This window comes from Camelus ferus, chromosome 19 (assembly GCF_009834535.1).
Source record: "Camelus ferus isolate YT-003-E chromosome 19, BCGSAC_Cfer_1.0, whole genome shotgun sequence".
NCBI classification, from domain to species: domain Eukaryota; kingdom Metazoa; phylum Chordata; class Mammalia; order Artiodactyla; family Camelidae; genus Camelus; species Camelus ferus.
In genome coordinates this window covers 34,157,539-34,170,706 of record NC_045714.1, presented here as the reverse complement: position 1 = coordinate 34,170,706, position 13,168 = coordinate 34,157,539, and the positions used below count along the sequence as shown (strand labels likewise).

The 13,168-nt window shown below is 47.3% G+C and overlaps 1 protein-coding gene across 1 annotated transcript; it reads right to left on the bottom strand.

The window, feature by feature from the left end:
* Positions 1–2,160: 2,160 nt before the first annotated feature.
* Positions 2,161–12,706, bottom strand: LOC102516156 (signal-regulatory protein beta-2). Its single transcript, XM_006195834.3, has 5 exons — positions 12,505–12,706; positions 7,335–7,700; positions 5,893–6,234; positions 5,286–5,351; positions 2,161–4,338 (listed from the first exon to the last, which is right to left on the bottom strand). Exons 1-5 carry the CDS (start codon positions 12,623–12,625, stop codon positions 4,241–4,243), a joined length of 993 nt encoding a protein of 330 aa, XP_006195896.2. The 5' UTR covers positions 12,626–12,706; the 3' UTR covers positions 2,161–4,240.
* Positions 12,707–13,168: the final 462 nt, after the last annotated feature.

Sequence of the window (13,168 nt, the reverse complement as noted above, 5' to 3'; positions counted from 1 at the left end):
TTGATGGCTGCAACATCCTCTGTTTACTGATAAAATGGCAAGCGATATTTTTCATTCGCAACCCCGGAGGAATGTTCAGCTGACTGTGAGATAGGACCTAATTTCAATAAATACAAATGTTCATTTTCCATAAAATAGCTGCCTTTGTGGCTGGGAGAAATGGTGACCCTGGGAACTGCAAACACGTGGTCTCCGGTGAGGTGGCTGCACCTCACTTATCTACCTGAGGATTGAAATACAGATCATTTTATTCCAATTACTTTCTCTTTTTTTTTCCTCCAGAGCACCCAGTATGTTCCTAACCACTACACCACCCTCTCTCTCTCTTTGGCCTGTAGGACAGTGCTTCCTTGTCTGGTTTCTGGAAGCCAGCTCTAGATGATCTGGAGGTATTTAGGCCTACAGTTTGATTAGAAGGGGATGTGAGGGTGTGAAGTTGAAACTACCTTTCCATAACACTTACCTAAATATCCTTAACAAAACTGGGTAGGGGTGGTACTGAAGGCCCAGCTCCATTCCCCGCCCCCTTTCCTAGCTCCAGCCCCTCCCTCCATTTGCCTGCCCACTCGCCCCCATCCCCAAGTCCCACCACCACTGCAACCTCCAGGCTCACCCCTATCTTGAAGATGCGCCAGCAGCAGCAGCTCCTGCCCCACTCAGCCCTGCCCCTTTCACCCCTAACCCCACTCCCTGTACCACCTGCATCCCTACCCTCCAAAGCTCACTTGCTCCCCAAGTTTCTTCCCCAGCCTGGTTCCCATCCTAGCCTTTCCCCAGTCCCACCTTCCACCATCTGCCTGGCACATTGTTAGCCTTCAACTACTTTTTATGACTGAATGAAAAGGGCTACAATAGTGAAAAATTAGGTTCCTGCCTGGGTGAGCTCAGATTCCATGGGGACAGCAAATAGCCATCAAGGAAACAGACACATGGCATGGCATTCACTTGGAGCAGCAAGTGCTGGGAAGAAAATGTCAACTGCAAAGTGGGAAATGAGAAGGAGGAAGATGTCACGGTGGACGGGGCTGTCCAGGAGGCCTCTTGAAGGAAACAGTTAAGCAGAGACTTGGGTGAATTAGGCGACATGTGTGGCCAAGGCCCAGGTGGGGCCAGAGTGTAGTCAGTCTCAGGGATGGTGGTGGGAGAAGAGGTGGGGGGGGTGTGGTTTGCAGGGATCAGATCATGCAGGACCCTGTCGGGTGAGGAGGTTTTCAGGAGCAGAGGGAACCATCTCCAGTTTGTTCAGAAGCCCAGTTCCATGCTGTTAGTTTCCTCTGGCTCCTAAAACACATTACTACAAATACTACATAAAACAGCAGAAGTTTATTCTCTCGTAGCTTTGGAGGCTAAAAGTCTACAATCAGTATCACTGGGCTGAAATCTAGGTGCTAGGGGGCCATCCTCCCTCGGGAGGCACTGAGGGAATCTGTTCCTTGCTTCTTCCAGATTCTTGCTGTCAGCATTCTTTAGCTTGTGGCCACATCACTCCCATCTCCGCCTTTGTGGTCACATTGCCTTCTCCTTCTCTTCTTAGTCAAATCAGGACACTTGTGTTTGCATTTAGGGTCCACCTGGATAATTCAGGACAACCTCCCCGCTTTAAGATCCTTAATCACATCTGCAAAGTCCTTTTTGCCGTATAAGGAAACACTCACAGGTTCCAGGGGTTAGGACTTGGATATCTTTTGTGGGGTCACATTATTCAATTTATTATATCTACCCTTTTCTTTTGATGTCTGGTAATCCAATGATTTATTCAATTCTCAGTGCAGTGTAAACCCTGACAGTTGTTTCTTTTTCCTTTTTTGTAATGAGACTGTCTGATTTAAGCTTTGATTCCAGAAGTGTCCATTTCAAGGAGGCATCCCCTTCCGTGTGTTTATCTCCAATAAACACATTGCCAGCCTCACGTTAGATAAGGAGTCAGGCTCCTCCCCAAACTGAGGCTCCTTTGTTTTAGCGATCTTGGTTGATTTCAATAACCCATCATTTGAGCTACTTTTTTTTTCTCTTTCCGCACTTTATTTTTATTTTTCTAAACAGCTTTATTGAGATGTAATTCACAGTCATGTTTTTAAAAACTTTATTTATTATTTGCTTACTTGTATCTTCTCTTTTGGAGGGGAGGTAATTAGGCTTTTTTTTTTTTTAAATGAAGGTACTGGGGATTGAACCCAGGACCCTGTGCATGATAAGCATGCACTCTACCACTGAGCTACACCCTTCCCCTCTCTTCCTGTACTTTAAATTCTTGCTTTTATGTTTTAAATTCACCAATAGTGAGCCCACCAAACCCAATAAAACAGAACCTCAGGCGCGCTTTCTCTTCCCTCTCTCTCCCTCCCTCCATTCCTCTCTCTCTCCCTAACTTTGACCTCGACCTCGACCACCTCAACCACCTCGCTGTGTGACATGCCCCCACCTCACCTCCTCCAGGAGTGCTGTGTAATTTACAGGTCTTATAAGTAATAAACTATTTTTTCAGAGTTCCGTGATGGCTATCACTGAAGGGCATCTTGCAATCATAATAAGAACAACATGGGCTGGTCCACCCACAACACTGGTCATCAAGATACACTGAAACTGGCATAAAACATGAGACTAAATTAATGGCCCCTTAGGCTTAGTTTTGTTCAAGCTGTTTTCCTGTTTGTTATAACAAAAAAAATCCAGACTGCTCCACTTCGCCACATGGTAGGTGCTAATAAGTGTTTGCGTGGAAAGAGAAAAGGGAGTTCTCGTGCACTGACCATACACAGAGCACTCGGCACCTAGGAAGCCCTCAGTCAATGCTGAATTGAATCATTTCTTATACAATGCAGAGTCCACTTTATTTTCCCTGATGTTCTAAGAGGTGCAATGACTGATTTGTTACTAATGGCACACAGGGAGGGAGTAGGAGCATCAAGATTAGAAATCAGACGTGTCTGACTCCAGGGCATGCCTGCTTCACCTACACCAGAGCTTCTCAGCCTCAGTACTACTGATACTTTGGGCCAGGTAACTTTTTGGTTGTGGGGTCTGCCCTGTGCATTATAGGATATTCAGCAGCATTTTGGACCTCCACCCACTAGATGGCAACAGTGCCCCCCCAAGTTGTGACAACCAAAAATGTCTCTAGCCATTGTCATATATCCCCTGGGGAGAAAGATATCCTTTTCCTGAGAACTACTCCCCTTCATCATGCTGCCCTAGTGGAGGAGGTGGTACAAAGAGGTGCCATTTCTGCTCGGAACTGAACTCAGGTGTCCCATGGAACAAGGAAGAAGCTGCCTCTATGCCACGGAGGTGGACGTCACTGGTTATCTATTGATATTAACTCTCTGGTTCAGTGACAGATTTCAGCTGGGCACACTCTTGCCAGAATAAAGACTATATTTCCCAGCCTTCTTGCAGCTAGGTGTGACCATGTGACAACATTCCAGCCAATTACATATAATGCAGGCAAATTTCTAACTTTGCCCTTGGAAGAAAATGTCATGCTCCCCTGTACTGCCTCCTTCCCTGGTCTTTCTGCCTGGGATGTGGACCTGGTAGCAACAAGATCAAAGAATCCTGGGTCTCAATACCAGGGTTCCCCCTAATTGCCTGGCTTTCTTATGCTTGAAAATTACTACCGAAACCAACTTTCTCGAGTCACTGTTTGACCCACTGTTACTTAACAGTTTTGTTAAAGTTGTCAACTCTGTATTCTAACTATTACAGCCACCCAGGCCAGCCACAGCAGGGAAGAAAAGAAGGCAGGAAAAGAGGAGAGAAGGATGTGGATGGAGGGGCACAGGTGGTCTGGCTGGGCAAGCTCAGAGACGCTCAGGGAAACCTTTTGGGAAGGACTCCAAGTTGGATCTTGAAGAATGAGAAAATATGGAGCAGAGAGCAAGGGGGTGGGCACTCCAGAAGGGGCTGCAGCAGGGACAGGGGCCTTGAGAGAGACCTGGGCAAGGCCTTGAAGGACAAAGAGGGCTTGAACAGGCTGAGAAGAGAGAGGAAGGCACATCAGAGGGGAGCCCAGCACCCAATGGGGAATTACACCAGGTGAACTGAAATCAGGTGTAGTGATCCCGGAGTTCGTCACGTGGTCTGGGGGCATCTAGAGGTTGGAACTGGAGACAGAGAAGTGGCTGGGGAGCCCTGAGCCCTCTCTGACTCAGAGGATCCACTCTGGGGCTGACCCCTCATCCAACACCCCATGCTAAGATGAGCACAGCTCTGCTGGGCCTGAAGTTTTGACATCTTCTTGTCAAGGGCTCCTCCGGCGGGCAACCAGGACCAGCAGAAGTACAGCCAAGGTCACTGTCTTCAGCCCCAGGACCACAAGTGTGAGCATGGACAGGAGGCCTGGGGGACACAGGGGAAGGCTGAGGAAGGACCCCAGTTGAGTCCCTGACAGCCCAGAGCTCAGAGCCCCCATGGTGAAGTTGGACTCAGCTTCTGTATAAACTCTGGGGCCACACCCTTTCTACACTGAAAGAGATCAAAGACCACCCCTTTCCCTGTCCCAGGCTCAAAGAGGCTTTGCCCAATATCCTGCCTATACCTTTAATCACCTTGACTGCATCCCTGAGCTCTGATAATAATTAGAAAACTACTTTCATTATTGGCTGCTCAGCTCCTCTGTCCTAGGTCCTGAGCTAAGCACTTCCTAACTGCCTTCTATGAGCCTCAAACTCATCATGCAAGGTAGGACAGCAACTTGTATAGATGAGGAGAGAGACCCCGAGTAGGGAAGTGATTTGCTCAGGGCCATATGTATCAGAGCAGTGATGGGACCAGGTGGTCTGGCTCCCAAGAGTGGCAGGAACAGGGCTGAGCATCAGGGAGGCTAACCAGGTCACCTCTATTACAAGTTCCCCTCAGTTATTGAATGCCCTCGAGTGCACAGCACAGGACACCAGAGATTCAAGGAGGGAGACAACCTGTCCACAATCTCACAGCTGGCAAAGGGCTCGATCCACGGAGGCTGGCTACAAAGCCACATTCTTCAGCACAGTTATGCACAGCTTCATGGTGTATCCTTGCACTGAATCATGGGGAGCTCACTACCTCGCAGACAAGACTGCCCACTGAATAGTTAGCACTGTTAGAAAGTCTTTCCTTCCACTGAGCTTTAACATGGTTCTCTGGGTTCTGGTTCTGCAGCTGAGATGGAGTCCTGGGAACTTTCTTGGTGGCAGATAGGATCTGGAAGTCTGGGACTGCTTTCTTCCCATGGCCAAGCCATCTTTGGTACCCCCTACATGTGTAGGACTGGTTAACTCCAGTTAGTTGGAGGTAGATACACTCACCTGATGGAGACATCTTGACTACACGTTCACTGGTGAATTCTGACTCTTTGGGAGAGGTGCGCTTTGCTGCAAGGGAGAGAAGCAGTCTCACTTTCCCCTTTTCTTTCTATCCCTCCACTTCCTGAGCCCTTGTGTTAGAAACTGAGGTCACTGAGATGAATCTGCCAGTTTCTACCTGGGATGGGGACTAGAAGTCAAACCCTGTGACTATGAAGGACTAGTTAGATCTGATTGAGCATCTCTGGGGTAGGGACAATGTCTGCATCATGGCAGTATCTGCAGCATCTAGTACAGTGTAGAGCAGTCAACAGGCATGTAAGAGATGTTTGTTGAATCATTAACAGTATGTACAAAGTTCTGTGGAGCCCTGAATGGGGAGAAATTAACTCTGCCTGTGAGAAGGAGAAGGTTTCACAGAAGAGGGGCTATTTGTGCTGGGCCCTGAAGGAGTTCTTCACAGAAAAGAAGAAGGGAGTCCAGGCAGGGGGAGACAGCCTATGTAAAGGGATTGAGGCTAAGAAGAGCTGGCTTGTTTGGGACATGGTAAAAAGTTCCTTGTGGACCACCTCCCCCTCTCCCCCAGCACCTCCTGGACCACCTGTCTCACCTTTCACTCTGAGCCTGGTGCCCTGTCCAGATTGGTATTGCCTGCTGGGTTGCCTCTGAAACTTTACACAATAATAAGTGCCTGCAGACTCAGTGGAGATGTCATGCAGAAGAATGCTGAAATCGCTGTTGGAGGCCTGGACCGCTGTCACATTGGGGGAGGAAATGCCTCTAAAGTTGTAAATGGCCTCCCGGCTCAGACCAGTGCCCCGAAACCACCTGATGGGTCCCGAGGGACCATCTCCAAGCACCGTACAGTTCAGGAAGACAGTGTCTCCAGTGGTTGCCAACACCAACTCCTGGGGTTGGATGATCCGGAGGTCTGGCTCTGGGTCTCCAGCTCCTGAAACCAAAGAGAGGACTTTGTTGCTCCTGCTCTTCCTCCCGAGTCCACTCATTTCCTCCCTCATAGCTTCCCTCCCTTTCCCTCTCTGATGTCTTCACTTAGCCACTTGCTCCTGCATTCACTCATTGTTCACTAGCTGATTCCCTCAGTGAAGAAGTTCTCAGTACCTACTATGTGCTGATGCTAGGACTGGGGGAAAGGAAGCTCGGCAAGACACACAGATGTCCTGCCCCGAAGGAGTGCTCAGTCTGGTGGTGAAGACGGTCCAGAAAATCCCCCTGAAGTTGGAAACCCAGAGGACTGCTGGACCAAGAGAAGGCATCTGTCCCAGCTTGGAAGGAGCCAGAGAAGACTTCCTGAAATTCTTGCATTAAGTTAAAATGAACCCCCACCCTTACCGCCTGCCCCAACACATGCACACAGATACCCTCCACGTCAGCAGTTTACAGGGTGGTTTCACAAACGCCCATGCTTCCATTTCATCACCTGGATGATCTTTGAAGTGGGAATTATATTGCCTATTTTACAGATTAAGCACTTGATGGATATAGAGCTGAAGTGACTGATTTAAGAACACACTTCCATTGAATGATAGACCCAGGATTTGGGTGCCCAAGTCACCAAAGGTGGACTCACAGATAGCATGACTGATTACTTGGGGAGTGTGGTAGATTCAGTGACCAGCCCCAGTTCCTGACTCCCCTCTGACAGTGTGGTACAGCCATACTCCTGCCGTGGCCTCATGGTGGCAGGGTACACTTCCTTGTCTCTTGACTGTGACCTTAGCCATGTGACTTGCTTCGATGGATGGACTGTTAGCAGACATTATATGAGCAGAAGCTTGAAATGTGCTGTGGGGGTTGGGACTTGCCCTCTTGTGCTTCTGCCATCTCCATGAGAAATATGTACTCTGGCCAGTCTGGGCCCTGGAATGAGACGTGTAGAACAGAACCACCCCAGCTGCCTGCAAACGTGAATGAGGTATACTAGTTGCTGTGTGCCACTGAGATTTTGTGTGTACCGCATGACTGTGGATAAGGGTGGCTGATACTGGGAGGCAGAACAGAATGCAATGACCTGCAGGACCTGATACTCACCCTTCACAAGCACTGAGGTGCCCTCACCCAGCTTCCTTTCTGAGTGCTCACTCAAGCCATCAAACCTCACACAGTGGTAGGTTCCAGCATGCTCCCTGGTGACTTTGTGGATATAGATGGAATAGTCGCAGTTAAGTGGCTCCAGTGTCTTCTGGATTACAGGCATCACTCCGGGGAAGAGGCCATGTTTGAAGTTATAAATTTCCTGTTGGTCCTGATTGCTCACCTTGATCCATTTTATCATGTCGTCAGTGCAGGATCCGACTACTGTACACCTAAGCAGGAGGGTCTCACCTTCTGCCACTAGCATGGGGCCCTCGGGCTGCAGCACCTGCCACTCATCCCCGTTGCTCTGCTCAGAAGGTCCTGCAACAGAGGAAGAAAGGCCTCATGCTGGGCGGGAGGGACTTGGAGCCCTAAGAGGCAAGCTTAAAATAAACCAGCTGTTAGCTGGCTGAGAACAGGTGCTCAGAACACTGGAAGAGTCCTGGTGGAAAGGGGAGTAAAAGAGGAGGTGAGGCAGCTGGCTGGGGAGAGAGAGAGCACAGAGCTATTGAACGGAGAACTTATGAGTAATAGGTGGCACTTGAGAGCTCACCATGTGCCAGGCACAGCAGGTCTTGTTTATTCCACCAACACTCTTTTGAGCTGGGCAGCATCATCCCCATCGCACAGCAGAAGATTTTGAGAGCCCAGGAAGGTTGGGTAACTTTCCCAGGATTACTGTCTATTGGGCTGAACTGTGCCTCCCTCCCAAATTCATAGATTGAAGTCCTAACCCCTGTTACCTCAGAATGTGATTGCATTGGAGATAAGGTCTTTAAATAAGTGATTAAGTTAAAATGAGGTCACCCAGGTAGGTCCTAACCCGATATAACTGGTGTCCCTATATGAAGAGGAGATTAGGGAATCACGTGAAAACATGGAGCGAGGACAGCCATCTGCAAGCCAACGAGAGAGCCTCAGAAGAAACCAACTGCCCACATCTTCATCTTGGACCTCAGGCCTCCAGAACTGTGAAAAATAAATTTCTGTTGTTTAAACCTGCAGCCTGTGGTACCTTGTCATGGCAGCCCTAGCAAACTAACCCAACAGCCAAAAAGAAGGTGACAGAGCCTCAATCCAACCCCTTGCAGTCTGTTTCTGGAGTCACTGTTCTTAACCTTCAAATGTATCATGTAAAGTTTGTGTGCTGTGATGTTCGGTGTAGAGGCCCTTCCTGCCTCCTGTGGCTCCTTCAACACACTACAACACCTGTTGATGCGTTGTGAAGTGGGTCTGGTTTGGTGATAGGTTGACTGGTTGAGTTTGGCCTCAGACTGGGCTCAGAGAAAGAGGGCCGAGGCCTCCCGTGGAAGTTCTTCTACACCTGGGTTACGAACATCACCACAGGCACTCCATCCAAGAACTGTGAGGTCCTCCATTTTTGAGAGAAAACTAGTGCTTAGAGAGGTGAAGATACCTGAGGGAAACCGTCAGTAGATGTCATGACCAGGATTTGGACACAGATCAGGTGACAAAGTTCTGCTCACCACAGGCTCATCGGTTTTGTGCCCCGAGTTTCCCTTAATCTGTGCTCCCCTCAGTCCTTGGGAATAATTCGATCTCACTCCAAGACTTAAGTGTGCAGTATCTCATGGTGTTTCTCAGTTTCGAGTGAGGTGGAGGAGCAGAAAGATGAAGCAAACATTCCCTTCTAAGAGGATCGGGGGAAGGGCTGTGGAATTCTAAATTCTTTTCCTGCCCATTTTCAGCTAAGAATGCGTCATTAGCCACTAAGAACTGCCTCACATTTGTGACCAAGTTCACACCCCATGTTTAATCCTAGGGATTCTGTTTGTCCTTGGTGTCCTTACTTCCAAGAAGTTCAGCAACACTCAACCCCAAACACAATGATTTGAATCAGTCGGATCTTATTCTCTCGATACTTTCTGGTGGTCCTTTCCCTGGCCTCAGGCTGCTTCCTCACATGTATGCACTGAACTGTGCCCGCCGCTCAGGGCAGGGCTGGGAATACTGCCAGTTCCTACCTGTCGGACAGGAAAACCTCATGACTGATGGGGCAATGGGTAGACTACAGAAGAGAGTATTCAACCCAGAGAGAAGTACTCTAGTCCCATCCAGCAAATCTGAAAAGCTAGGCTCCCAAATAATAAAATATAATACTGCTCTATTGTGAGGCTTATAACGCATGTATCAGCAAAGTTAATACAGCAATAGAATAAAGGCGGGGGGGGTAGGGAAATATACCATCTTAAGGTTCTTACACTATATGTGAAATGGTACAATATTGCTTAAAGGTAGATGGTGATCAGTTAAAGAAATATATTATAAACCCTAAAGCAACCACTAAATTACAAAATAAAGAGTTATAGCTAATAAGCTAATAAAGGAGGTAAAATAACCTTATAAAATATTAAAGTACTAAAAGAAGACAGAAAAAGAGGGGAAAAAAGAACAAAGAACCAGTAGGACAAACAGGAAGTTAACAGTAAACCTAATCATATCAAAATTACTTTAAATGTACATGGTCTAAATACTTTCAGTAAGTTAGAGATTGTCAGATTGGATAAAAAAGTAAGATCCAACTATACGTTGCCTGTAAGAAATCCACTTTAAATAGAAATGTGCAAATACGTTAAAAGGAGAATGATGGACAAATATATCATACTAACACTAATCAAAAGAAAGCTGGAGTGGCTATATTAATAAAAATTAAGAAATCTTGTTTGAAAGGAACTCAAAAGACACTTGTGAAAGAATGACAAGACAAGCCACAGGGTAGAAGCAAATCTCTGCAAGGCATACATCTGATAAAAAGGTTTGCAACCAGAATATATAAAGACTTCTCAACATTCAATAATAAGAAACACAATTTAAAAATGGGAGTTGAACAGACCTTCCTCAAAAAGGAGGCACACGAAAGATGTTCAACATTATTACACAGTAGAGAAATGCAAATTAAAAGCACAATGAGATATTACTACACACTTTCAGAACAACTGAAAATTGAAAAGACTGACCATACCAAGTGTTGGCAAGGATGCGGGGGAAACACCATCCCCATACACTGATGATGAAAACGTAAAATAGTGCAACCACTTTGGAAAACATTTTGGCAGTGTCTTAAAAAGTTCAATAATCACCTACCATATGATCTACTCATTTTATTCTTAGGTATTTTCCCAAGAGAAATGAAAGCATATGTCCACCCAAAGACTTTTACACAAATGTTCACAGACGCTTTATATGTAATAGCCCCAAACTGCAAGCAACCCAAATGTCTGACAGTAGGTGAGTGGTAAAACAAACTGTGATTTACCCCGACAGTAGATAGAAATGAAAAGATGTGACTATTGACATGTGCAACAACATGAATCAATCTCAGAATGATTATGATGAGTAAAAGGAGCTACGCAAAGAGGAATACATGATGTATGATGTTTGTTGTATAAAAGTCTAGAAAACATAAACTAATCTATAGTGGCAGGAAGCAGGTGAGCAGTTGCCTGGGGAGGAGGAGGAGGAGTGGAAAGGCTGAATCACCAGGAAATTTTTGGAAGTGTTAGATGTATTCATCACCTTGATTATCTGGGCGGTAAGTTCATAAATGTGAAACATGTCCAATGCCCACAAAAAGTGTCATCTGTACTCCTTAAATATGTACAGTTCATTGTATGTCAATTGCACCTCAGTAAAGCTGTTAACAAATTTATGAAGATGAAGCTTCTGTGTGTGATGAGAAAGGGAGAACTGATGGAGAAGAGGCACTGGGAGAAGGCGAGGGTTCAGGAAGTCCCATGATTCTTATCCCAGCTAGGGCAAGTCTGAGTAAGCGAAATGGCAGGGAGGAAACTGGAGCCTGGAATAAGGCTCCCTGTCCCTTCTCACTTTCCCCTTTTTGATTCTCCTTCCGTGCTGTCATTGGACTTTGGGAAATGCCCTGGGAGCTTTGTCTGTACCTTGTCCGTGGAACTGGACCAACCCTTTCCCACAGCTCTGGGATTCCTTCCCATACATTTTCCACCTGCCTACCCTGGTTTTCATGATCCCTGTCAAAGGGTTCCCTTTTGAAAGCCTGGTAGAAATCAACATTTTCCAAAAATATTTTGAATATATTTGATCCCAGTTCATTTTGATACATGATTTCCCAGCTTACTGCCTAACACATAGTGGACACTCAAAAGTATTTGTGAAATGAGAGACTAGGAATTATGATTCACACTTTATAATCAAGGAAACCAGCTTGGAGAAGAGAGGGGGTCCTCAAGTCACAGCCAGTGAGTGAGGGAGCATCCAGGTCTGACTCCACACCTGGGCCCCACAGGGGCTTCTCTTGGGGTGACCATCCTGGGGGCCCCAAGGTATGAGTGAACAGAATCTAGATTTCAGTAGGGTGTGGGGCAGAGACCCGGATGGGTAGGGGATGCAATGAGCCCACTAAGAGCTACACAGCTTGTCTGGTGGATCAGAGGGTTCTGGGCTCAGAGGCTGAGCTATACCCAGAAGCCCCAAAACTCAGGCTAACTCAGCCTTAGGCTGACTTAGGGGAGACATGAGTATGATAATAATTGCCATCAGTTATTAAATCTTTACATTGTGCCAAGTATTTACAGGTATTATTTTGTTGAATCCTCCAGTTATGAGGTGGGTCCTAGAATTAGCCCCATTTTATACAGCCCTGTTGGCTCGTGGACGTATGATTTGTAGAGTTGCAAAAGGCCTCGTGCTTAGAAGGGACTCATGCTTGCCTTAATGCTCTACTGTTGCTGTCATAAAATTCTTAATAATTTTTGTACAAAGGACCTGTTTTCATTTTGCGCTGGGCTGGGCAAATTATGTAGCTGATCCTGGGCTGAAGCTCACCATTCTTATATTTAATACTCACAGCACCTCTAGAGAAAGGGCCCATGAGTGGCTCTCTATAGGAGAGCATCTGACATGGGCACACAAGTGGCAGAGCTGAAGCCCATCAGTGTAAGCCCTGAGCCTGGGATCCCTGTGCTGCCCCAAAAGTTCTCCTTCTCTGGACACTTGGTCTGTGCTCTGCTGGGATCAGGAAAGCTCTCATCTCCCTCCTCCCACTCCATCTTGGTGGGGTCAAGCCCCTGCTGGGGCCCTTTATAGGATGAGCCAGGGGTGGACCCTCTTCTGTCCCAGACCTACTCACCTGAGAGGACAAGGAGCAGTGCCAGCAGCCGGGAGCAGGGAGGTGAGTGAGCCAGGCAGGGAGGGGTGGGCATCAAAAGGGCCACAGGGCGCCGCCTGTGGTCCCCTAGACTGTCTGCCATTCTACCCTCTGCTGGAGGCTGGACTCTGAAGTGGGGTCTTGGACAAGGCTTTTTCTGCTTCTCGTGGCCAAGGCTACTTGGGGAAGTGTTTTCACTACAGCAAGACAAGATTGCTGGTGCAAGAGGAAGAAGATGGGTGGAGGGGTTTCCGGCTTTCGTGTCTGGGCAGTAGTTCCTGTGATCACTGTGCCAAAACCTTAATGCCCCTTTCCAGGCCCTGTCCTTGGCACCCTGGGAGGGAGATGAGCACGGCTGTCATAGTATGCCTGCAAGTCAGTCCAACTGTGGATCAAGAATTGAGCCTGCCTTTTCCTGGCTGTGTGACCTTTCAAAGGCACTTGTTGCCGCTGGTGGGAATGCAGTTTGGTGAAGCCACTATGGAACACAGTATGGAGATTCCTCAAAAGACTAGGAATAGACTTACCGTATGACCCAGGAATCCTGCTCCTGGGCATATATCCAGAAGGAACCCTACTTCAGGATGACACCTGCACCCCAATGTTCATAGCAGCACTATTTACAATAGCCAAGACATGGAGACAG